Source organism: Diospyros lotus, chromosome 5 (genome assembly GCF_014633365.1).
Source record: "Diospyros lotus cultivar Yz01 chromosome 5, ASM1463336v1, whole genome shotgun sequence".
Lineage (NCBI taxonomy): Eukaryota > Viridiplantae > Streptophyta > Magnoliopsida > Ericales > Ebenaceae > Diospyros > Diospyros lotus.
This window is the reverse complement of record NC_068342.1, coordinates 41017116-41044862: the sequence shown is the minus strand read 5'-3', so window position 1 is coordinate 41044862 and position 27747 is coordinate 41017116. Positions and strand designations below refer to the sequence as shown.

Below are 27747 nucleotides of genomic sequence, written 5' to 3'. Positions count from 1 at the left end.
ATTAAGTAATTATTTTTTATTTTATTTTTTTAAATAATAAAAAATAATCAAGACATAAATTAAGAACAATACATCCATAAAATAAAAAATAATCAAAATTATGTTTTATTATCATATTAATTCAGAATCTTTTTAAATTAACTTGTTATTAATCTAAAATTAATAAACTCTTAATGCATCAGCTCAATAATAATACAATATCTGCCAAGGGTTAATTTAACCTTAATAATTTTTTTGTTAAGTTTGAATTAAATTATCGTGATTTATTATTTTATTTTTAAAATAAAATAAAATCTTATAAGATAATGACATGTTGGGTTTTATTCTTAAAATTATTATCATGATTTTTTGTATGCTAATAAAAACATCATTATACAATAATTTATTTTACCCTAAAAATATTAATTTTTATTTGAAACCCAATTAAATAATTCGGTTTCATTTTAATTTGTTTTTCAATTCAATAAATTAAAAAAATTAAACAATTTAATTTAATTCAAAAAATTTCAAATAATAAACCATGCATATCTCTGGTTGAAGCGGGGGTCCGGTGGACGCCGCTAAGAGGACATTCGACCACGTGAGATGCACGTGGTTGACGGAGCCAAACTGTAAAAGGAGAAGAAGAAACGCGAAGAAAGAAACAACGTTTATCTCTCCCCCCCTCTCTCCATTCGTTGCCGTCGTCTTCCGCAATTCTCTCTCTCTCTCTCTCCCTCTCTCTCTCTCTCTGTGTCTCTCTCTCCACTGTCCATAGCCACTGCGCGGTTAGTTTCATCCATTCACCGACCTGCATTTTCTATTGTCGTCGAACAATTCTCTCTCATTCTACCTATCCGCCAAATCTAAATTACTTTTCGACTCCTTTCGAGTTTCGATTTTCAATTTTAGGGTTTCCCGATTTCAGTTCTCAATTCTAGGGTTTTTTTGCTTTTAATTTTTTGTGCCTAGGGTTTATTTTCGCTGTATTGAATGGTTGAATTGGTATCTATCTAAGCTGCGAACGCTTAAGAATGCCGGACGCGAATCAGCCAGCGTTGATGTACGGAGCCGAAGGGAGGCCCCACATCGAAGACGGCGAAGACGAAGACGTTGCTAGCGGGGAGTCCATAGACAACCCCCACGATCGATTTGGGGATCACGGCCTCCATGACGGTGGCGCCGGTGGTGGAGTGATGACCGGTGTTGATCCCCATCCTTTCTGTATTACCGGGTCTGAAATTATGCCGGCTGCTGGAGGAGGTGGAGCCGACCAGCTAACACTTTCGTTTCAGGGAGAGGTTTACGTCTTCGACTCTGTTTCGCCTGAAAAGGTAGGGTTTTCACGGTCCGGCTTTTCCTCACTTTCCACTAACTTCCTTTAGATACTGATATTTTTTCGTACTTTTGATAGCTTATCTGAAAGATTCAGGTCTTGCATCTGAAGTCGACTAAAGTTTGTGAATTGTGAACATGAATGCCATGGTTCATGCACTCTTCTCTGAAGATGTTTTTACTTGTCTTTTTTGCCTAATCTTTACCGTTCTTCCTACATTTTTTTATGAACTTTAACATCTGTCTCGAAAAATCGCAGTTCTCCAAAATGTGCTTTGGCTTAATTTGCGACTTTGTTGGTTTGAATAGATTGGATTGATATATTTGATTTATTCATATAATCATATTTCTGAAGTCTAAAAGCTATTCTGATTTTGTTTCCTCTGAGTTTGGACATTAATCTCTTCTGTTTGAAATTGATAACATAAAGATTTATATATTTTTTGGTCAGGTTTTGAGGATTTTTTTACATAACCACATGTTCTGTGCATTAAGATCAGTAATTGTGGATATATCATGGAATTGTGTCTCTATTAATTAAAAAGGAACATGCAAGTAACTGAAGGTTTCTTTTCAATGACTTTCATAGGTGCAGGCAGTTCTGTTACTTTTAGGTGGATATGAAGTACCCCCTAATGGCATTGCTCCTGTTGGGGTACCTCCTCAGAGTCATAGGGTAGGTACACATAGTCAGACTGTTTCTCTTTGTTAGGTGTTTTCTTGAGCTTTTCTTTCCCCTAACTTTTTATCTGCAATTTTCAAGGGTTTAGGTGATTTTTCTGGAAGATTAAATCAACCACAAAGGGCTGCTTCTTTGAATCGTTTCAGGGAGAAGAGAAAAGAGAGATGTTTTGACAAGAAAATCCGTTACAATGTTCGAAAAGAAGTTGCTCTCAGGTATCACCTTGAATCTTTTGCAATTATTGTTGTAGTTAGAGTCCTCTTCATCTTCTTACTTATCCTTTTTTTGTGGGTTAATTATCATTTAAGTTTTGAGTGAAATATCAATATTATACAAAACGTAGGAGGTCAATGTTGGTAATGATTTATTGGACCTTCCCTACCCGCTTATCCTGAATGTGTTAGTTTACAAATTTATTATGTTTGAATTTATTTTGATATAGAAAAAAATGAGTAAACTATATAATTGTACAGAGCGTGCAATGGTCCAAGAGATGGAACTGCAGGGGGAAAATGGTGGGGATTAAAAAAAAAAAAAAAAAAACTACTACTGTTTATAAAAACATATATTAAACTACTAGTTAGACTGATTTTTTTGGCAAAAAACTACTAGGTAGATTGAATTTATTGGCAAACCACTGCAAGTGACACTCGTTGGTTGAAGTAGCTTTTTTTTTGACAAATCGCTGGTTCAATAAGCGGTTTAATACTGACATTTTGGAGTAGTAGTTTAGTAATTTTTTTTTTTATAAATAGTTTCAGTTTTAAAAAGAATTCAATTATGGGGTTTATGCGTACTGAAGTTATTTTGATGGGGGAGCAGAAGGAAATATTGGTTGGCAACTTTGGTTGCATGTTGGAGGAATACTACAAAGAGTATTTATAGTTGTGCCAACATTTTGAAGATCGCAAACACCCAAGGAACATGGAAGTGCATGTAACAATTATACCCATACAATAATTTAACAAAACTAATGACAATAGAAAAAAAATTCTATTTATTTTAACTTAAGGCTTTCTATTACTGTAGTTTTTGTTTTATGTGCTTCTATTTTTAGTCTAAAGGCTGTGAACTTGTTTTATGGATCTTGCATTGACATTCTTTTTTTATCCATGAAAAAGGAAAGTTCACCCAAATTTTGAAATGAAAATAATGTAGTTTTATATTTATTGGTCCTCATTCACTTTAACTTTTCAATTATAAGAATTTTAAATTCCAAGTTGTTGAGAAAAGAATTTTTGTAAATGTATACACAACATATCAAGCCTTAGGGTCAACTACATGAATTCTAGTTTTCCAATAATGTCTAGTTATGGTCATATCTTCTATAAGACCCTTATAAATTATATCATACCTAAGAGTTTCCCGCAAAGTAGAAAGTTGATCTCTGTCTCTCTTTTGCTAAAGACTTCTTCTATTCCTTGCACTCTTCTATTAGTCTTTTCTTTACATGGCCAAACCATCTTAATTGCCTCTCATATATCTTATCTTTGTTAGAGAGCCATTCTAATCTTAGTGAATGCCCTCATTTTGATTCTTTAACATGGCCAAACCATGTTAATTGTGTTTCATACAACTTATCTTCGGTATGGATCCATTGTAACCTCATTGAATGCCTCATTTAGATTCTTTCTTTTCTTGTAATGGTACACATCCATTTTAACATCCTCATCTTCATTACATTAATATTTTGGGTGCTTTATTGCCCAACATTCCATGCCATACAACAAAGTTGGTTTTATAGTTATCCTCTAAAATTTTCCATTTTAGCTTTAATGGAATTATGATCATATTAAATTCCAAATGCACTTTTCTATTCTAACCTTCTTGCCTTAATTCTATATATTCAAGACTTTTGAATCATATTATTTCTTATTACTTAGAATCTCAGCTATTATTTTGAACATGCATAAAATATATAATTTGCTATTTGGCGTGTCTATAGTGTGTTATGCCCTTTCTTTTAAGAACACTATTGATGTGCCCCTGTGTAGTGGTCTAGTATTTCATGCTTATTACGATATAGTGGGATGTGGGAAAGAAATAATATTAGTAATGTTTATGAACATATTTACCAAAATGTAAAAATATTAAAAGTCTCACTACTTAGCAAGTCAACAACTCAACAACACGCAGCAGTTGTAAACTTCACTGGAAAAAGAGTAGAGGAATGCACCAAGGTTTCATGTGGAAATACCACATAAGTTATAGAAAAATTAAAACATATTATGTACAAACATTAATCAAACCATATTTAAGCCGATGCTGGATATCATGGTGGGCCTAGTAGATGTCAAGAGATAGCAAAAAGCATCAATCATTTATGAAGTCTATAGGAGAGAGGAGAGATTTCACTGTGAGATGACTAAATAGATCAATAGAAATGAAGGTTACAGAGATGGATGGGCCATAGACAGAGGGAGATAGAGCCCAAATAATCAAAGAATAGAATAGAGGATATAGAGGGAACAGGAACTGGAGCAGGATTTAGAGAAAGAAGCTGAAAGGCTGAGGGAAAGGGGATGGGTTTCATCTTGAATTAATGGTCCCCAAGGGAGATGGTTAGGGTGGGAGATGACCCTGTAGATAAAAGATTCAACAGTTTTACTGAAAAGAATGAAAGCTTTAGCCTTGAGTTGCATGGACAGAAATATCCTCACCTGGAAATATCAAGGTAGTCAGGGATAAAAGGTGCTATGATGTCAAGGCAGTCAGAGACCAATAATTAGAGAATAGAATAGAAGATATAGAGGGAATGGAAGTTGGATTAAGAGGAGAGAAGGAAAAAGACTGAAGGAAAGGGCAGGGCTTCATCTTGCATTAATAGTCCCCAAAAGAGATGGTTGGGGTGGGATGGAGAAATGATCATGGAGCCAAAAGATTATGCAGCTTTGACTGAAAAGAATGAAAGTTTTAACCTATAGTTGCATGCACAAAAGTGTCAACGGGAGATATCAAGGTAGTCAAGGGTGAAGGCACCCTAAGGAGGCAGTGTCTTGAAAAGTCTTAAGCACTTAAGCGCAAAAGGCCTACAAAGCTTAAGTGCAAAGTGCACATAAACAAAAGTTAAAGAGTATAAAATTTTATAAGCATAAAAAATATAAACTACTAAAAAAGCAATCATTAAAAAAAAAAAAAAAACTAAATAAGAATGAAGGCTGCAAATTTAATAAATGTTGAGATACCATTTTTCATTTATATTTTATACTTGTTTACGAGTTCATACAATCATAAAAAAAAGCATAAGGGGAAAAAAAAATCATCCGTATGTTACACTTATCCCAATCAATCAACCCCTAATTTCCACAATGCCCAAACAATCAATTCCTAATTTACAATCAATCAACAATCCGTAATTTACAGTAATCAGGAATCAATCATTAATTCCTAATTTACAACAATCAAACATATATTACCAATCCCTAATTACTCCTAATTACATGTTTCCATCAATTTTTTTGCCTGGTGTTAATCTAGGAACCACTGGAATTGAATTTTAGGCAGAATTAAAGCCTCTCACAGCCACCCACACTCTCATGGATTGATTGTAACAAAACAAAATGTAAACAACAGAATATAGAATTGAAATGAATAGGAATAGAAATGCAAACCGATCAAGAACACCAGATTTATCCTGGTTCAGTTCGCTCTTGGAGTGAACCTACATCCAGCCTTAAGACCTCCCACCGAGAGCAGTTTCTTTATTTCAGAATGATTAATACAGCCTTACCCGACAAGAACAAACTTTCCTCTTCACCCGAGATTACAAAGACTACCACAATTTACAGTATCTAACCTTTTCTCTTAATTGCACAGAATGTACTTACAATAAGAATCGTGTCTAAGTGTCTACCCCTTGCCCCTTATTTATAGAATAAGTGGCGGACATCTCCATAACTAACCGGGACTAACATTACTGGTTTACCCCTCAACTTAATAACAAATTACAATTGAGACCCAAAACAGCCTATCTAAAGAGGACACTTAACACTTGCTGTTTCCGCCAAACATTAGACTATCTACTCGAGGCAAACCTTCAACAAATCTCCACCATTTGCCTTAGAGTGTAATCAAATCTGCCGGACTGATCCTGAACCTGGTCTCCTTTGGGACTGCAAATAAACCTGATCATTCAACACAACAAACATTTAATATATACAAACAATGCTGTAATTTGGACAAAGGAACTGGTTTGGTAAATATATCAGCTGCATTATTTTCTCCTGCAACCTTAATTAGGTCTACTTCCTCCTTCTCAAGGATCTCCCTAATGAAGTGATACCTAACATCAATATGTTTGGTTCTTTCATGGTGGGATTGATTCTTAGACAAGTGGATTGCACTTTGGCTATCACACCTTAACTCAACCTTAACATTTCTTCCTAGGAGTTCACCCACAATTCCTCTCAACCAATGACCTTCCTTAATTGCTTCTGTGACAGCAATATATTCAGCCTCAGTGGTGGAAAGAGCCACCACAGGCTGCAGGTTGGTCTTCCAACTTACGGTAGAATTCCATAGCTGAAATACATATCCGGTTGAGGACCTCCTCCTATCGAGGTCTGCTGCATAATCAGCATCTGAATACCCTAAATTGCAAGGTTCTTCTTCTAGTTTTGCTCCACCATAAACCAAGGCCATATCCAATGTTCCTTTTACATACCTAAATGTCCATTTCACAGCATCCCAGTGAGCCCTACTCGGATTGGCCATAAATCTGTTAGATACACTGATAGCATGGGCCAAATCCAGTCTTGTACAGACCATGCTGTACATTAGGCTGCCCACTGCATTTGAGTAAGGAATCTTACTCATTTCTTTCATGTTTGCTTCACTACTTGGGGACTGCTCATGGGAGAGTTTAAAGGGCTGTGCAAAGGGGACTGAAACCTCCTTTGCATCCAGCATATTAAACTTCTTAATCAGCTTACTAAGGTATGTCTTTTGGGATAAAGAAAGCTGTCTATGCTGCCTATTTCTCCTTATTTCTTGCCTAATATTTTCATAGCTTCTCCTAATTCTTTCATTTCAAAGGCTGATCTCAGTCTCAGCTTTAAATTTTGGATTTCTATGGCTGATTGGCTAGCAATCAGCATATCATCTACATATAGGAGAAGATATATAGATATCTTACTTGGCATATGTTCGAAATAAACGCAGCTATCAAAATCATTTCTTTCAAATCCTTGGACTATCATAAAGGAGTCAAATTTCTTATACCATTGCCTAGGGGATTGCTTTAATCCATAGAGGTCCTAAGCAAACATACTTGCTCTCTTCCCTTCTAACCTCAAATCCCTTAGGCTGCTCCATAAGAATATTTTCTTCTAGCTGTCCATGTAGAAAGGCTGTTGTGACATCCATTTGATCAAGAATTAAGTGTGTTGTTATGGCTAAAAGGATTCTAATTGAGGTATGTCTCACCACTGGTGAGAATACTTCATTAAAATCTATGCCAGACACTTGAGGAAAGCCCCTAGCCACTAGCCTAGCCTTATACCTAGGTTTATCTTCTTTTCTAGCACCTTCCTTAATCTTAAATAGCCAGTTACAGCCCTCCACCCTCTTCCCTAAGGGTTTATCTACTAGAGTCCAAGTCTCATTCTTTATAAGAGACTCCATTTCAGACTTCATGGCAGCTTGCCATTTCTTGGAGTCTTAGAGTGCATTGCCTCTTCAAATGTAAGAGGCTCTTCACCAACTTCTTCTATTGCACTTGAAAGTGCATAGGAAACTAAATCTGAATACCCACATCTAACTGGAGGTCTCATGGTTCTTCTTTGCTTATCTCTTGCTACATTATACCTCTCATGGTCTTGATCAATTTCTATGATAGATGGCTCTTCACTCTCTCTACTATAGTCTGGATCCTGATCTATAGGACTGCCTATTGACTGTTCAGATATCTCTTCTTTTGGGTTTGGGTTTATAGGGCTGGCTAAGGTATTTTCAGAAGGTCCTAACTGCTGTTCAATTTCCACAGCTTTAGAATTCCCCCCATTTCCCTTAGATTCACCTAAGTTTATGTCTGTTATAGTAGAGTTTTCATCAAAGGTCACATCCTTGGATATTATTGTCCTGGGTAACCCTGATTCTAGACTCCAAAGCTTGTACCCTTTTTAGTGTCTAAAAATCGGCCTAGGCGACCCCTGGCCATTGCGATTTTGGCCTAATCGGCCCCCTTAGGCGCCGGCCCGACTAATCGGTGCCAAGCGACGCCTAATCGGCCACGATGGCCGCCTAGCCCCATGAATTGCCTTGGCCGCACATTAAGTTTAGTATAAGTTGATTTAGGGTTTTTTCCCCCTTACCCATTCTCCTCGTCTCGCTATCGTCGCTTGCTCTCTCTGTTGCTATCGTTGCCGACCGTCTCTTGTCAGTTTCTCTTTCTTTCTCAGCCTCTCTCGTTGTATGCTACTGCTGCCTCTTGTAGACAGTGAACTCGCAGTCGTCGCCGTCGCCGCTTGCTCTCTCTAGTTGCAACCGCCGTCGACGTTGCCTTCGTTGCTTGTAGGAAGATTTGCTCTTTCTCTCTGAGTCTCGACCTTTGTTATTTAATATTTATTATGTAACTTGGTTTAATATGTATTAATGTGCTGTTGCCTTTGTTATATATCCACAATATTATATATATAATATAATAATTCTATTAATATATAGGTATATCATATATATGATCTGTTTATAACTTTATATATATATATGTATGTGTATTTGAGATAATATAAATTTTATTTAAATAATTTTTTTATGCCCCGCCTAGGTGTTAGGGCGCTAGGCCCTAGCCTGACGCCCGACTAGTGCCTAGCATGTTTTAGAACACTGACCCTATTACACTAGAAGGATAGCCTATAAACAAACATCTTTTAGCCCTTGGTTCAAGTTTCCCTTGCTTGACATGGACATAGGCCAAGCACCCAAACACTCTTAAATGCTCCAAGCTACGTTTATGTCCAGTCCACATTTCATATGGGGTCTTAAATCCTATAGCAGCCGAGGGTGATAAGTTTATAATGTAGGCTGCTGTATTTACAGCTTCTCCCCAAAAAGTTTTGGGTATTTTAGCAAAAATCATGCATCTAACCCTCTCTAGCAAGGTTCTATTCATCCTTTTAGCAAGCCCATTTTTGCTTTGGATTTCCAGCAGCTGTTAGGTGTCTTAAGATCACATTTTCTTTACATAGATGAGTGAATTCCTTATTACAAAATTCTAAATCATTTTCTGTTTTAATGATTTTAATTTTGCTTCCTTTATGGTTTTCTATCATGGTTTTCCAGCCCTTAAGGCATCAAAAGTGTGGTCTGTTGACTTAAGAACATACACCCAAACCATCCTAGAAAAGTCATCTATAATTGATAGGAAATACCTAGCTCTACCATGAGTTAATGTTTGGGCAGGACCCCACAAATCAGAGTGTATATGGTCTAAAGGTGCTTTAGATGAATGTATGGCAGTTTTGGAGAATTTTACCTTAGTTGATTTCCCAAATATGCATGACTCACATTTATCTAAATCTGTAAGTTTCCCTTCACCTAATATCTCTTGCTTAGATAATTCCCTAAGGCCTTGCTCACTAATGTGAGCTATCCTAAAATGCCAAAGTCTTGTCCTATCACAAGCTTTTAACTCAGTGGCTGCAGCTTCTCCACACATTGTGGAGGCTTGCAGCACATAGATTCCATTATTTAGGATTGCTCTCATGCTTATTAGAGAGCCTTTTGACACCCTTAGGACTCTACCATCTCCTCTATAGGAGTAGCCATTTCTATCTAACTCTCCAAGGGAAATTAAATTTCTTTTAAATCAGGAACATATCTTACAGCATTCAGTGTTTTAATGGACCCATCATGCAGTTTGATTTTAATATTTCCTATGCCTTTAATCCCACTTTCACGAGTATTTCCTAACACCACCTTACCCCCTTCTATTTCTTTAAAATTCAAGAATCATTGCCTATGGGGTGACATGTGGAAAGAGCACCCGGAATCTAGTATTCATACATCATTTTCTATATTTCCAGATACTACAAGTGCATCAGCACTATCATAATCATATTCACAAATTAATGAGGAAATTTCAGACTTAGGTCTATCTAGGGAATCCTTCTTTTTCGTAGGACAATTTCTCTTAATATGTCATTCCTTATGGCAATTATAACACTTAATTATTCTTCTACCATTCTTGGATTTAGACTTAGGTCTTCCCTTTTTCCTAGGATCCCTCTTATCGGGTCTAGACCTAGCTGTTAACACATCTCCTACTGAGCTCTTTCCTTCTACCCTATGCTGCAATTCCTTTGAATTCAATGCCCCTATTCCATCATCTAGGGTTAGGGTGTCCCTGCCATGTTTTAATATATCTACAAAAGTCTCATATGATTTTGGGAGAGAATCTAACAAGACTGATGCCTTATCCTCATCATCATATTTAACATTTATATTTTCCAGATCTAGACACAATTTGTTAAAACTGTCAATGTGATCTTGTAACCTTTGACCTTCATTCATTTGGAAGGTAAAGAATTTGGCCTTTAAATACAATCGGCTTGACAGGGTTTTGGTCATGTAAAGGCTTTCTAATGTAAGCCAAAGCTCTACTGTGGTTTTTATTTTAGACACCTCCTGCAACACCTTATCCCCTAGACTCAATATCAAGGTATTATAGGCTTTCTTAATAACTTCCTTTTTCTGTTCATCCGAGTATGTTTTAGGCATTTTCACTTCACCATCTAAAGCTTCTTCCAATCCTAAGTTCCCTAGCAAAGCACTCACTTTCATTTTCTAGAGGCCAAAATCATTTTGGCCATCAAATTTTTCAGTATCATATCTAGTGGCAGACATTCTTGATACTATGTTATGACAGAAAAAACAAATCAAATAAAATCTTGGCTTTCCTTGATCCTAAAGACCGACTCTGATACCAAGTTGTTAATCTAGGGACCACTGAAATTGAATTTTAGGCGGAACTAAAGCCTTTCACAGCCACTCACTCTCACCGAATGATTGTAACAAAACAAAATGTAAACAACAAAATATAGAATTGAAATGAATAGGAACATAAATGCAAACCGATCAAGAACACCATATTTATCTTGGTTCAGTTCTCTCTTGGAGTGAACCTACATCCAGCCTTAAGACCTCCCACCAAGAGCAGTTTCTTTATTTCAAAATGATCAATACTGGTATTCTAAAACGCGCTAGGCGCTAGTCAGGCACTAGGCTAGGGGCCTATGACGCCTTGGCCTAGGAAAAATGTTTTTTCTTTTAAAACAAAAACTTTTGATGTAATTTAATTTTATTTTCAGATAAATCAAAGTTGAAAAGACACGATCTTCATCGGACTCAAAATCAAATTCATTGATTTCTTGCTCATCTCGTCAACTTCTTCATCATCTTCTCCATCAACGATCCGTCCTTGTGCATCACTAGCAAGTAGCACATCAACATTCCTTTCCTTCTCTCTTTTGTGCTTGTTCATCAATTTCACATTAAATTAGACATAGACTAGATTGTTCAATCAATTCACGTTTAGTCTATTTCTTTTATTCGTATGTAACTACATAAATAAAATAAAAACATTATCAATATAAATGATAAGTGGATAAAGAGAGTTAATTGATATTAAATAAATATAATTCATAGAGATAATGAAATTAAAATATTAAAAACATTTTAAAATATACACTAACCCCTTCAAAAGTGCTCCAATTTCGTTCACAACCGGATGAACTAGTGGTTAACAAGAGAATCCTTCTCGCCATTCGTTGTAAGTTTGTAGTTTGATTTTCATAAGTCATCCACCAGGTAACTACATAGGTCAAACAAGTATAAAGTAAACAAATTTATACACTAATGCACAATAGAAAGGATTAAAGGAATTTTATACCTAGATTATAATTGTCATCATTTTTCGCACACCCTTGAGCTGCCCACGATTTTCCAAAAGCTCATTCTTTACGAGTATACTTTGGCAACTCAACATTTATAATATGGCCTTGTAATTCACCATTATAAAACTTCTCAACACAGTTAAAAAACCCATTCATCACTTCATTATCAAGTTGTTTATCCATATCCTTGAAAAAGTAGTAGGGATTCAAAAGGTAAGTTGCAAAATGTAGTGGACTATCTAGCTGTTATACCTAGGGACCTGGGGTCACTAGAACAGATTTCTTAGATAGAAATTATGCCACACACAATCTCACACACTCATGAATTTGATCTTAAGAACAGATTCAATGAATTCAATAGAAACAATAAACAGAAACATAATTAAAACAAACAAGAAACAAAAACACAAACCACAAACACCAGATTTTATCCTGATTCGGATTGCCTTTTTGGACAACCCTACATACAGTCTTGAACTTTCCAAGAGCAGCCTTCTTTGATTCATAAAGAATGATCCCAGTACATCAGTTGCACCCCCTCGATTACAAGCTTTCTCTCAAGATTACAAAAGTTATTCTAAAACACAGTCTTTCCTCTCTCAAAGCTGTCTTGAGAAACAACTGAGATTATGCACCTAATGCCTAGCCCTCCTTCTCTATTTATAGAATATTTAGGGCGACAATTCCTAGGCTATTAAAGAATGGATATTATCGGTTTTACCCCCAACTTGACAGTTATTTACAAGAGAGTCCATTGCATATCTCTACTCTCTAAAATCACATAATAACCTATACAAAGAACACTGTTGCCATTGCCTCAATGCTCTAGACAAAACTCTAACACTAGCTTATCTTTCACCCTTGTTTCAATAATCTTCATAACAGGTTGATAGTTCTTTTCAAGATTATTGAGGGCCTTCTTAATATCTTCCTTTGCCTGCTTAATCTCTCCACATAAAAAGCTCATAGAAGATTTTCTATCCACATCAACAATTCGAAGCACCTTCACCAAAGGTGCAAAAACCTTAAGGCATACAGTCACACCATTCCAAAAAGCAATGCTTATCACAGTAGCATATGCTGCTTTCCCTTTAATAGTCTTTGACCATTTGTACTCCCATTCAGAGCTGATAAACATTGCCCTCATTTGGGCTTTTTTCTCCATCAAACTCTGCAAAGTCAGGAAAGAAGAAGCGAATCTAGTGACTCCTGGTCTCACTATATCCCTCTTCTTCGTAAATGACCTTATTAAGAACAAGGTCTTATGGTATGCATAAATGAAGATCAATGACTTTCTTATACCTCACTAGTTTTCCAATACTTTCAAGCATCAAAATGATAGTGTGAGTAGCACATGAGGTCCAAAAGATATTTGGCCTCTTCACCTTCAACAATTTTGCCGCTCCCATATTGTTGGCAACATTGTCAATTATTACTTAGATGACATTTTGTGGCCTAACTTGCTCAATGCACTTGTCCACATACTCAAAGATAAGTTCACTTGTATGTGCTTCATCTGAAAACTCTCTGGAAGAAAGAAAAATAGTACTTGTGTTAGAATTAACACACAGGTTTATAATGCTCCTCCTTTTTCTATTCGTTCAAGCATTTGTCATAATGGAGCACTCATTTCGTGCCCACTCTTCTTCATGCTTCTTCAATAACTCTTTTGTTCTGTCAACTTCTCCCTTTAATAACGATTCCCTCAACTGGTATTGATTGGGAGGTTTGAAGCCCGACCCAAATTGACCAACCGCCTCAATAAACAATTTGAAGCTATCATGGTCAATAACATTAAAAGGTATACCAACTTCGTACACCCATCTAGCACAATATTCACGGACAGACTGTGTTCTCTTTTTAAAGAATATTTCGACTGTCTTTGTGCCATTCCCGCACTCAAACAAGTTTCAGGGCTGATGGAGCTTGCAAACTTATCCATAGAGCCAAGAGCACGAGACGTTTTTCTGCCCCCTAACTCTTGCAATTCATCTTCATCATCCCCTTTCCCCCTTTCAGAGATATTAACAAAAGATCTCATCAAATCTTCCTCCTCCTTATTTTTCTTCTTACTCTTTGCCTTGGCAATAACATTTTTACATTTGGCTTGATCAGCTGAAAAAGATTTTGGACATGCAGAAACATTTCCAGAAATGTGGCCAATGTGTTCTTTTACTCTATAAACACCTCCAGACATAATTTTACCACATTTAATTTTATTCATATTCTTTGAATCAATTAACATTTCATACTCCCATCCGACATCATTTGACTTTCTATTTTATTCTCTCCTTTTTTTTTTCCTTGAGTATTGAATAATTGACATTGAAATTGAATTAAAATAGACAACTAATGAACTGGTGTTATAGATCAACAAGCAACAACACTTGCTGTAGCAAGGAGCAATTTTTTTTACCGAAGGCAGAAGAAGATGGCCATACATATTGGAGGAAGACGAGATCGGCAACGAGAGAGGACGACCAAGAGATGAGATCAACGGCGACGAGAGAGAACGACCAACAGATGAGATCGGCGGCGACGAGAGAGAACGTCCAAAAGATGAGATCAACGGCGACGAGAGAGAACGGCCAACATATGAGATCGACGGCGACGAGAGAGAACATCCAAAAGATGAGATCAACGACGACGAGAGAGAACGACCAAGAGACAAGATCAGCGGCAACGGCAAGAGAGAGAGAGAGAGAACCTAGGCGATGAACAACTAGAGAGAGAGAGGGAAAGGGGAAATAGGCGGCCCAGGTCGTGTGCGACCCAGGCAGCTAGGTGCTGGCGTGCCGCCATGGTCCAATTAATCAGGCCCGACGCATAGGGGTGCTGAGTAGCCCTTAATTGCGGTGGCTAGAAGCCGCCTAACGCCTAGGCGGCTGCTTAGGCCACATTTTCGAACACTGATCAATACAGCCTTACTTGACAAGTACAAACTTTCCGCTTCACCCAAGATTGCAAAGACTACCACAATTTATAGTTTCTAGCCTTTTCTCTTAATTGCATAGAATGTGCTTACAGTAAGAATAGTGTCTAAGTGTCTACTCCTTGCTCCTTATTTATAGAATAAGTGATGGACATCTCTATAACTAACCGGGACTGATATTACCGGTTTATCCCTCACCTTAATAACAAATTACAATTGAGAACCAAAACTGCCTATCTAAAGAGGACACTTAACACTTGCTGTTTCCACCGAACATTATACTATCTACTTGAGGCAAACCTTCAACACCTGGTAAATATAGTCAAGTCTTTTTTTTTTTTCAATGCATATATGATTTTATCAGATCTTAAAACAACTATTTTTGGGGTAAGGTTTCCATACAAGCAGCCTCATCATTGCAAAAATTTAAACAAATCCTCCAACCATTCTTATTGCCTGATCCCCCCCACCCAACCCAAACAAAGAAAAAAAAAATCGTTTATTTCTCTAGTGCACTTTTTTGTGCTTCGAAGCAAAGTGAAAGCACAAATTAATCGTGCTCAGCTAAAGTCACTGTGATCAAGGTAGTCAGAGACCAAATTGTCAAAGAATAGACTAGAGGATATAGAAGGAATAGGAGTCAGATTTAGAGGAGAGGAGGAGACAGACTGAGGGAATGGGGGCGGGATTCATCTTGCATTAATGGTCCCCAAACAGACAGCTGGGGTGGGAGGGGGAGAGGTGTTCGTGGAGTCAAAAGATTCGGCAGCTTCGACTGAAAAGAATGAAAGCTTTGGCCTCTAGTCTGCACAGAAATGTCTTCACCTGTAGAAAATACATTTGTTGGCACATCCATCATGTATTAGCCGCGTGTTAGTCTTGTGTCTGGAAATTAAATATTATAAGAAGAAATTAATACGTGCAATTGCTGTTTTCATCATGTATCTGTGTTTGTGCCCAATACGTGTTGGATCTAAAGAGAAAATGTGTATTATCAATTAACTCCCTCTGTTTTTGGTAGGTTATAACTTTGGTATCAAGGGAGTACCCATTTGAATTCTCATTGAGCATTGCTATAAAATGTTTAACCTATTAAGAAGCAAAGACAATTACAATCTTAGTTTCTAAAATAGATTCCTAATGCTTATTACTACACCATGAAGATTGTTCTGATTTAACTTTTTAAATTGTGCAAAGGGTGTTTGTCTTTTACCCTGCAGGTTTGCTCAAAGTTCTTTGTTTCCTTGTTAACATCTCTGCCACTGGTCCAGAGAATGATTATCATTCTGTTTGTGTTCTGATGTTCTATGTCCATTTGTCAGGATGCAGCGGAAAAAGGGTCAGTTTACGTCTTCCAAGGCTGTTTCAGACGAAGTGGGTTCTTTATCAGATTGGAACGCAGCACAGGATTCTGGACAAGAAGAGCAGGAAAAGATGTTAGTGTCAAATTGATTTACATTTTTGTATAAACTTTTCTTTCTTTCTGGTATCTCCTAGGCATTCCCATCTCCCCTATTTTTCTTTCCTCGGGAATTATGCTCTCAGTGAGCATGGCTGCTAGTTTTTAGTACTAGAATATTGATATTCCGGGATATTTCTTTGCAATTTCTAAGTAGCCTGATCTTTGTGAGTAAAACTATGTGCGCTATTATGATCTCATTGAGTTAGGCATAGCAAGCACTCAAGCCCTGGCTTGATGCTATACTCTAGGGGGGGAGAGTTGGAAAGAGGTTTAGCAATGTGTTTCCATAGAAAGACACTCAAATACCTAAGCCCTGGGACATGTTTGTGGTATTCATTTCAAATACCTACTTAAAGAAGGGGTGTTTATCAATATCCTTGTCATTTTTTGAAAACAGTTATTTTCTCCTATATATTGCATGAGTGTTAGGGACTCCCTGTTCTCTCCCTTTTTGCCTCTCCATCTCTCTCAATTCTTTAAATAACCTCTTTGCGATGATGTTTACCTTAATAGATACTTTCTCTTCATTGTTTTGAATATTTTCTTGTGCCTCCTCGTAAGTGTCTTCTAAGTATAGTGATTAAAGTTGAAAATAATGTCGTGATTCAGAATGATGACTTTTTAAAATATTTATTTAATTCCTGCACAGATGTACACATTGTGGTATTAGCTCAAAGTCCACTCCTATGATGCGCCGTGGCCCCACTGGCCCAAGGACATTATGCAATGCATGTGGGCTCAAGTGGGCAAACAAGGTCCGTGCTACACCAGTTAAGAATTGTCTCTAATTTTTAATTCTCTCTTTCAATGTGGATATTATGCAATTCATGATATTGTTTTGTAATTATAGGAAGGCATTGTTTAATGCCGTCAACTGGTCTCTTTCTTTTATCTTCTTGTTCCAGTTTTTGTTGTGAGCATTGCACCTGAGAATTTGGACACGATTTGCTATTTTCTAAATATTTTGTCCAAGATGCTAGATATAGCTTCATAGCTTAACTAGTCTTATTTGTGAAGGTTTGATTAAGAGTAAATTGTGGATCTTGTGTTCTCTTGTATTGTCGGCCTATATTTTCTTGCTCGAGAATTTGTTAAATGGATATTGTGGAGCTTTTGGATGACCAAAAACTTAATAGCTTCATACATATACTCTTAAGGTTTAAGGCCAAATTCTGAATTTCCCAACTCTGATATTAGAGAAGTAAATAACTCCATAAGACGTTGAATGAATGCTCTGAATGAGATCTAACAGCTCTGACTGCCCTTTTAGAAGAGCTAACCTTCTTTGGACTCAAAACAGCCACTTCAAATTTGAGAGATTCTTTTATGTTCTACAGATGCTTGTTTTATTTTCAGCAAGGCTACTTGAATTTTAGAGATTCTTTTATATTCTGCAGATTCTTGTTTGTTTAGGTTGAATTGGAGCTCATCGCAATGTTGATAAAATAATAATCTTTTTTAAGTTTATGTTGACGATCAGGGCTGCTCTCTCAATGATTTGGTTAGTGAGATCATGCAACGTATCAAACTGATAACTGTAAAATTTAAAATACGCCACCACACTTGGATTGGTTCCCCTTTCTCTAAGTCAGCTATTTCAATACTTGGGATCGCAAACTAATTCCCAAAACCTAACACACGGCAGACTGGGGAATTCCTCACGGCGTTGTATTTTGTTTAAACATCTCACCATTGGAGGCTGAATCTTTGCAGGGAGTTTTAAGAGACCTCTCAAAGCTTTCAGCTGCGGGATTTCAGGATCCTACTTTAAGGGCTCCAGAACAGGTATGCAATATGCGTGCATCTTCTCCTCCTTACTGATTTTTCTTTCATTTTGCTTTTAGTTCCTCATGGCTAATGTATCACAGGGTGAGAATGAAGCTTCAGACGCCGTAACCCCAGTTGCCCGCACCGTCAATTCCGCTAACGGCAACAACTCGATTGTGGCTGCTGAAGGGTAAGCAACAATGCCACATGCCATTGCTGCATTGCTTCAATTGATGCCACGTAAAATGAAAAATTTCTGTGCCACTTTGTATATATAATGGAATGCTTTTCCTTCCATCAAATACATAGGCCAACATGCTAGCTTTATCCGAGAGTTCCACCATCTGTTGTTGATGTCTTTGGGAGCTTATTTGGGGTACTTTGGCTGTAATTTGTACACAAGAAGTCTGTCTCTCAGCAAATTGGACCGAGAATCTTCTCACGTTCTTCATTTGGCAGATGAATGTAACACGCGCGTGTATAACGGAAGACTGAATCTTGGTAGGGCACTGGCCTAGATCAGTTAGGGACTGGCTTCCCTACAAAACCTGAATCAACCTGACCCCCCATGGACACTCCTAATCCTAGTGTGAGGAGGGAGGGAATGCACATTATTTGGCAGCTCCTTTTGTGCCAATTGTTTATGCTTTGCAAGGGGCTGCTGGCTGGATACTAATCTTTTACTACAAATGGTATATGAAGGATAAGGTAATGGAACTTGATCAAGCATTTATTTATGAAAACTATATTTAATATTTTATTAATAATATCTTTTGATTTTTTTATCTTATATAAAGCTATTTTTTACACAATTTTGTACTTTCTTATTAGTCCCTTCGATTGTTGTGGGATGAATTTAAAAAATTAAAATTAAGTTATATCATTTTTACAAAAAATAATAATTTATATGCTTAAAAAAAATAATTGCAATGTCTTAATTAATTTTAAATAATTACACAGAATATTATTATTATAAATTAATCAAAAGTAAAAGTACTAAATGTGCTCTTTAAGTGGATGAAAATATCAGCGATTGATGATTTGAGGGAGAGGGAAAGGAAGAAAATTTAACTACAATTTCAAAAAGAAAATGTTAATTTTAACTTTTTGAAATTAGAAAAAGAATTATAGCATTTGAAAATTTAATTAAAAATAAGAAAATTTCAAAATGTGTGTTTTGGAAATTTAATAAAAGTGGTATTTATTGAAAAAAATTACTTTATTTCCATAATTTATAAATTAATTGGACACTAATTTATTTTTATGATTGAAAGATGAATTAAATTTCATCGAGCTTACGGGATTAATTGATGATTTTTACTTTTTTAGAAATAAGTTGAGATTTTAATTATGAATTGATTAGAATTAGTTATTACAAATTTTCACTTTTTCCTCTACTTTTTTCTTGTCAAATTATCAATTGATGGATGTCACTTGAAGGTAAATTTAGTATTTTTGTTCTTAATTTATTTATAACAAAAAAAATTATTATGTGTTTAGTAATAATAATAATAATAACAGAATAAATATAACTGCAACCGTACCAAAGACGTATCTCCGCATTAGTATTAGTATTGGATAAAAGAGTAAGAACAGCCGCATCAAATTGCACCGGCGATGCGACGTGCGCACGTGTCACCCATCACCTGACACTCGTCCTTCACGTGACCCCCCCTCCCCACCGCCACCGCCTCCGATCCAACGGCCCCTAATCTCCCTAAACAATATACGTGAGAAAAAAAAAAATATATATATATATATATATAAAGAAAAAGAAAATTAAAGGGAAAAAAAGAAAAAGGCTCTGTTCGAAAGCTCAAATGGAGTCCCTTCAAGGAAACACGTTTAGACTAGACGGTCCCTTTCAGGCGTTACATTTATGGAGAAGCTGATGTGAATTAGGGTTAGGGTTTTAATTAGGAATTCGGGAGAGACGAAGACAAACAGACAGATAGAGAGAGCGTGTGTGTGATGTGTTGGAACTTGGAAGAATGGATGCTGTGAATCCGAGGCCACTCCAAGCCAGGCCGTATGAGGGAGACGATCAGAATCACATGCAGGAGGTGGCGATACGGGTGGATGAAGACGGAGGAGGCGGCTTTGAAGCCGACGAATACGACGATTTCACTTCCGGCCCCCACGAGTCGGGGAAGGCCGCCAGGGAAGTGCACCGGATGAGTTATGTGAACAGCCGTACTGCTACTGCTACTGCTACTGCTACTGCTACTGCTGCTCTGCCTTATCGGACCAGTGAACTTACCATTTCCTTTGAGGGAGAGGTTTATGTATTCCCTGCCGTTACTCCGGAGAAGGTTAGTCATGTTCTGCATGTGGTTACTTTATCTGGAAATAGATGGATTCTTCTTTTCTTCTCTCTTTTTTGAATTCCTGTCACTCTAATTTTTTGTGTAATTGAGTGACTATGTTTGTGTTCTCTAGTCTGTACTAAGTTTGTTTGTTGGAATGCTGTGTAGAATGAAAATTGTTTGAAAATAGCATACGGCCCCCAAAGAAAAAATATCTATTTTCGCTACTCAGTCCCTATTTATTTATTTTGCAATTTACAATTGTTTTCTTTAGTTTAATTTTGCTCCGCGTGTGATCCTCTTTTTTGTGATTGTGTGTGTCTGTGTTTTCCTTGTGGATGAACCTTCTGTTAGCATATTGCATATTAAGAGTTGTATTTTAAGTTGTTTTGTTTGCTTTTATCATTGTTTATAGTGTAATCAACCGTTTCCTGTAATGGCAGGATAATAGTTATACTGTGTTGCTGTCTCGACTGCACTGCTGATTGGTAAATATTGGCGCTGATACTACTATCTTCACACCAACGCCTATCATGTAAAGTAGGGAAAACCATATGTTCTCATTGATTTTGTGAAATGGGAAATATCAGTTGCCTATACCCCTGGAATTCTGAATATCATGGCGTTCTATTTGGGAATCTTGGGATTTGTTACGGAAATAAAATTGTAGGAACATTTAAGGAACTTAATCTGAAAGCAACTGTTGCGGAAAATCTCTACAAAACAAACGGGTTAGTGCAATAATATCGAACCAGATTTAATCGAAAAACTAAGACAATACACAAAGTACCAATAACAGCAAGAAGAAGATGAACACGAAGTAAAAACTCCATGTTTAAATAACGTTCAAGGCTCAAATTTGAAGAGTCCGTTCACCACTTTGGTAACGCCAACGAATAGGAACCACAAGCCACAACGAAGCCCTCAAACCGAAAGCCCAGAAAGCCCTAACGCCTCTCGGTCGAACACGAATGAAGCCCTCTCTCACCCCATCGATCAAAGCCACACACAGTAGGTTACCACAGAAGATAGATCGATCACAAAGACAGGGGGTAGAAAGCACAAAGCAAAGAGAAAAGCTTACCCAAAGAGGAGACCTCAATCTCGGATTTGTAGAGGTTTCAATCGACATCGAAGGACCGCCTTTCGCACACAAGAAAGCATGGATCAACCATAGAAGGCAAGAAGACCCCATCACAATTGGATGTACAAGGAAAGAGAGAGGGAGCAATCGGCCAAGAAAGGAAACGAGAGAGAGAAGCTAGGGTTTGGTCAAGGGAAAGAAAACACCAAGAGAATGGGCCGCACAAAAGAGCCTTTTATATGTGGGCTTAGGGCTTAGGGCTTAGGAGATAAAGGGCCAAGGAAGTGAGCTTCTCTCACTTGAGCAAATGGTCTGAGGCCCATTTCTCCTCCAAAGTGGGAATAGGGCTTGTGGCTCGGCTTCTAAAATGGGCTGCCTAAAAGTGGTGACGGACTTGGGTTCTTCAATCTCGGGTCAAAGCCTATGAAGGTAAAACCCACCCTAAAAATCGTCATCGCCTTGGGCCTTATTAGGAAGCACAAAACCCACAGCAACATTTGTTCCTAATGCCATTGGTTGCAAGCAAGTACTCAAAAAAACTTTTGGTGCCAAAATTTATAGGGCTGAAACATGTAAGTACTAGGTTTTAAAATTTGGTAGTTGGAAGAACAATATTTTTTTGAGAATGAAAATGCATTATTATATTTCATTGAGCTTGTCAGTATTAGCATTGAGTTTCTATGATCATGGTTAAGCACATCTTCAGTCAATTTCCAAATTTATACATGATCCATATTGATTTGTAAATCCACTAAATGCATTCAGTTTTACACTTTGGCTAGCACAAAAAGTCTTAGATTGAAGTTGAATGTGCTTGTTTTCAAGTCATTAGAGGACAACAAATGGCTTCACTTTAATGGCAGCATTATCTGATTTTCAGTCTTCATTGTAAAGGTGATGGACTTACTAGTACAAGAGGGATAATATACCTTTTCTTGTTGTCACAAGTTCTGAAGGCATCACACTAATACAAGGGTGATATCTTAAAGGACTCCTTGATAAAAGTTTTCTTTTTTAGCTGAGTACTTGATAAAAGTTTTCTGTTGTTCATGTCTGGACTATTGCATTTTTCTTTCTTGGTTGATTAATTGTAATGAAAGATCTTGAAGATTTTGGAGATTGCATCGGTCAGTTTATGCATTGGTGATGCGGATATGGTGATGCTTTGGTGATTTTATTTCAATTGCCTGGCTTTAACTATACATATTTTTCTACTGTTCAGCCAAATATACTGTTTGGCTGTTTGTTCATGTTGTAAAATGCTATGCATATGACAGGTCCAAGCAGTGCTGTTGCTCTTGGGAGGGCGAGACATACCTAATAGTGTGCCTACGTCAGAATTTTTGTTGCAACAGAATAGTAAGGTACAATATTTCATTATTTCTTTTTCCCCACCCAATAGATGTTTGGGGAAATATTTCATGTTGCCTTGTTTTTGGCTGCAGAATTTGGGTGATACCTCACGAAGCTCAAATCTCTCAAGAAGAATTGCATCCCTGGTTAGGTTTCGTGAAAAACGAAAAGAGAGATGCTTTGAGAAAAAAATTCGTTACAGTTGCCGAAAAGAGGTTGCTCAGAGGTGAGATGAATTTACAAAATATCTTCATAATTTCTACCAATTATCCACATTATAGGAAATCATTCTGTAAGTATGATTTTAGAAAAATATCTTAGTATAGTTTAGTTTGTAGATTATTATTGGAGATTGAAACAATGGTGAAATCAGAGAAACACCTTTACTATTTGGTTGACATTTGAAGCAAAGATGCCCCCTGGATGCTATCGCATACTACAGCCACCAGACAGCGAAAAGAGCTATTCTTAAATTCTAGGATTAGAGAATTTCGGGATTTGTTCTGGGTAGCATAACACATCGGTTTTTTCAAGAATATAGTTTGTGGTTGTCTGGAGTGTCTTTTAGTTTTCTGATAACCGTAATAGTAGAAAACTGAACAGGCTTGTGCAATATGGTGTCATAGCCTGACATTTCTGCTGCTGTTATTTTCTCTGGGATATTGATATTGAATTTTTTGTTCATTTTACTGATCTTTTAGGATGCATCGTAAGAATGGCCAATTTGCATCAATAAAGGAGTCCTACAAAATGCCAACTCGGGAATGGGATCCAAGTGATGGCACTCCTAGCCCGGAATGTGTGTGAGTGAAGCCTCTTGGCATTACTAATTGTAGCCAACATCAAATCGTACTGTCTAAAGTGTTGTTTTGTAAAATTTTGTCTTAAGTTTGTTGTAACTTAAGAATCTTAACTCATTTTTGGGGTTCAATCTTCAAATAAGAAGGGGCATACTGAACGTATGAAAGTTATATTAGTCTGGAAGATGTAATGAATAAAAACTGGTGATCTTTTCTTTTACATGATTTATACATGATATTGCTTTTCTCTTTGGATTTAACTGTCTAAATTTGAATGCTAAATACACGACCCCTTAAAATGAAATATTTTTACAATTCTTCTTTTGTTTGCTCTTTCCTTAACAAAGTTGATGAAATGGAGGTTAACTGTGTACTATACCATCAGTCTGTGTGGTTATTTATGAACTTTGGAACCTCTAATGTTTTTTTTTATTTTCCTTTAAAGGAAAATGCTTCCTCCTGGTTTTTAATATTTAGAAAAAATTACAGTGATTAGGCTTTTAATTGGAAAAAATGGCATACGAATTTGAATAAGATTAAGGAATTGTACTATAGAGATGAATTTTAAACTTCTTCTTTTCTGTATGTAAATGTATGTCATGTTCTTAGGGTTTAGCCTAGGGTTTGGATGGGAAATCGGAAGAATCTGAGGGGTTCAGGATCAATAGCAGAATGATTGGAGGGGAAATTGGACAGAAATGGGGAAGATAATAGATAGAAATGAGGGAGAGTGCAGATCGGAACAGAGAAGGGAGAGAATAGAGAGAGAGAGAAGAGGGAAATGGAAGGGAGATTGAGAGAAAATTTAGAGAGGAAAATCAGATAGTTTCATTCATCAATTCAAACATACTTACCCTCCTACAGCAATGGTTTATTTATAGCCTTCACAGCCCTTGCACCCATGTGCAATACAACTGTTTGGCCTCAGCCCATGCACCCATTTGCAGTACAACTGTAATCCTAACAGCAATGGCTTATTGAAATCCTCACAGCCCCTGCACCCATGTGCAATACAACTGTTTGGCCAGCACACCTTGCAAAAATGTGCAATACAACTGTAATCCCAACAAATTGTAAAATATCTCCCAACAACTATTATATCCCTATTACAATATTGTCCCTCTATTGCTCCTAAGGTCATGACAATGTACCACAAAGGAGTTCTTAAATTTGCTCTGCCATCTCTATAAACATATGCGTATAATGTAAATCAAGTTATAGTGAACATGTTTGGATGAAGTCTGTTGGTATACGTTACAATTTGAATAATTGGTAATTGATTTAAGTTCACTACTGACCATGATTTCATTTACAGCACGATCTCTTTCTTACATGATTTCCCCTTTGACCATTTAATATCAGTTTTCGTAGATGTCAACATTGTGGAATTAGTGAAAAGTCTACTCCAGCAATGCGTCGGGGACCAGCAGGTCCCAGAACTCTTTGCAATGCATGTGGGCTTATGTGGGCAAATAAGGTAATTGTTTAAGTTCTTTTGTATTATTTGTGGGAGGTACAACTGTTATTACATTCCAAATTGCTTCTTGCCTTCAGAAATACATAAATTCTTTCCTCATGGATTCCTTTTTGAGTGGAGTAGAAAACTTGGACTCTGGATTGTAAAAATATACATACTGGAACGTCCAAGGTTATGAATTTATGATGAAAAGATATTGAAACTGTGGAAAGATTCTTAAAGATCACATCTTTCTAATGTTTAGGCTTATTTGGTTTTATTATGGCCATTACTGTGCTGAGTTCATCTTTTGCCTATAATTTCTCTTTACCCTTATTTTTGTTTCTAGGGGACCTTGAGAGATCTTACAAAAGCAGGAAGGATTTCTTCTTTTGAGCAAAATGAGGTGGTATGTATTTGTAGAACCTACTGAAACTTCTTGATGAATGCTTCATTTTATACCATGTCAAATTGATCCATTACCATTACTAATGAATCCCTTTTTGTTTTTTACATGCTCTTTATGAGGAAGAGTTTTGTTTTCGTTCTCTGATATTACTGTTTGTTGGATATATATATATATACTCTCAACTGAAAAGCTTGTGCTTGTTGGGCTTCTAGTAGAATCAAGCAGCTTTTAGATGATATTACACATAGTTGGAGTAACCATTTAACACTCTTGCTAACATCCATGCCTTTGCCAGGGAACTCCTTCTGATGTTAAGCCCTTGACAGTTGAGGCAGAAAATACCTATCATAAGCAGTTGGCGGAGCAGGTAGGGAGGCTGGAACTGAATTGTGCGTTAGAGATAAGTTGTTAATTGTTCACTGTTGAAGAATTGCAAATCTGGTGATGAATAACCACATCATCTCCGTTGGAGTGCTTTGCACTATGTCTTGGCTGGCTCCGTCGACCTCCTAAAGAGACTTCTATGCTGCTTCAGTTATCCAGTTGTTCTGTCAGCAAGTGAATGATATATTTTCTGAAGTTGATTAGCCTAGTTCTGGCTGATGATTTATCTTATGCTTTATTATGACATTACTGTTTTCTCTTCTTCTTGTTTCAAACAGGGAAGCCCAGAAGAGACAAAGCCCTTGATAATGGAATCAGATGATCCTTCCATTATGCAGAATGAACAGGTGTGCTTACTTTTTGAAACTGGAATAAAGGATTTGACACACGCACATAATTGGACATATCTCCAAAGCTTTCTTCACTCTGCATCTTTTGTATGTTAATGAAGTTGCATCTTTTTTTCCAACAATATGGATACTTGATTTTCTCTCAATAGCTGCTTGCGTTTAGTTTAGTTATTACGTTATTTGTTTGATTTAGGATTCCTTGGAGACTGCAGAAGCTGTTACCGATAATTCACCGATCCAAGTAGAAAACTCATCAGCCAACCTCGATGATCAGGTAATCTTTCAACTCACTCGGCTAATACTGGACCATGTTCTCTTTACTACTGCCATTTTTCTTAAAATATTGTATGTACCATTTTTTGTCCAAGTCGCATGCGATTGAAACCACCTCATAAGCATCCTTCAAAGGATGCATAACATATGTTTTGACACCAGATTTCACCGATGATATGGATGCACTTTTTTTTTTTTTTTTTATACATACACCATCGCATAAGATGTTCATCCAAGAGCTCACACTTGCAGGGAGCTCTAGACGAGCTGGCGAGTGCATCAGGGACCGAATTTGAGATCCCAACGAATTTCGATGATCAGGTAGAGATTTGGTTTAGTAGAATTTAACAAATCCCATCGGTCACATTTAGCATTTCATATCGATGTACAGGTTGATGTCGACTCCCACATGGGGACTGGTTGGCCCAGGAATTGAGAGCAGCAGCAGATCATCTGCATCTGCTCATGATTTTAAACCTATTTGAGGGCGGCGGAGAATGCGCTTTCTGCTAGTAAAAGCTTTCTTCTGGAAGATGGTTTTGTTAATAGTGAGAAAGAGAGAGAGACAGAGAGAGATGGCTTGTGTATTTATAGCTGGATGTTGTGTTATAAACTCGACAAAATATGAAGAACCCTGTGATCAATTTTCTGCATTCTTTTTTTTAATCATTTTATTTTTTTTCTAACAAATAAACTCGCCTCTTTAGTAGTATCTCACTTACCCGTTTCCCTTCAGGATTTTGTGAATATCACTGCGACGAAGTGGAAATTCTGAAATGGGTTTGCTGCCATTCTATCCATCTATCTATATGTATATATATATATATATTCTCGTGTTTTTCAAGATTTGCTTTATATATTTTTTTTTTCATGTGACCATGCTGTTGCCCATGGGTCATAGCATGTTTTGTCACCCATGGGTGTTGGGCTTAGCTTAAGTTTTGGTCAAATAGAAGTTAAAACAGTTTCATGTTGACCCCTTGGTTTCTTGCACACACACCTTTCCCTTTGGGATTTCTGTGAATACCATTGACTCCGAACTGGAAATCTTCTAAACCGTGATTTCAGCCCCCTTCTAAATAAGCATTCATTCCCTGTTCAATTAAACGGCACACACTCCCATCATAAAGTGTTCCCAAATAGATAGCTATTGCATTGTTATCACTTGTGGCCATCGAATGGAAGTCAAATTTATATTTTTATAATTTTTTTATTATATAATTATTAAAAGAATTCATTATATCTTTGAGCTTGATTTTTAAATTAAATTACCTTTTATATTTTG

At 36.9% G+C, this 27747-nt stretch overlaps 1 protein-coding gene across 1 annotated transcript; it reads left to right on the top strand.

Annotated features, from left to right (window-relative positions):
• The first annotated feature begins 632 nt into the window (after positions 1-632).
• Positions 633-27115, top strand: LOC127802271 (uncharacterized). The gene is made up of 18 exons (XM_052337985.1): positions 633-1313; positions 1904-1990; positions 2078-2211; positions 16141-16254; positions 16930-17050; positions 17994-18065; positions 18149-18237; positions 20005-20359; positions 22715-22801; positions 22883-23016; positions 23492-23593; positions 24953-25067; positions 25396-25455; positions 25751-25822; positions 26118-26186; positions 26383-26463; positions 26715-26783; positions 26834-27115. The coding sequence occupies exons 1-18, from the start codon at positions 1014-1016 to the stop codon at positions 26945-26947; spliced, it is 2175 nt and encodes a 724-aa protein (XP_052193945.1). The 5' UTR covers positions 633-1013; the 3' UTR covers positions 26948-27115.
• Positions 27116-27747: the final 632 nt, after the last annotated feature.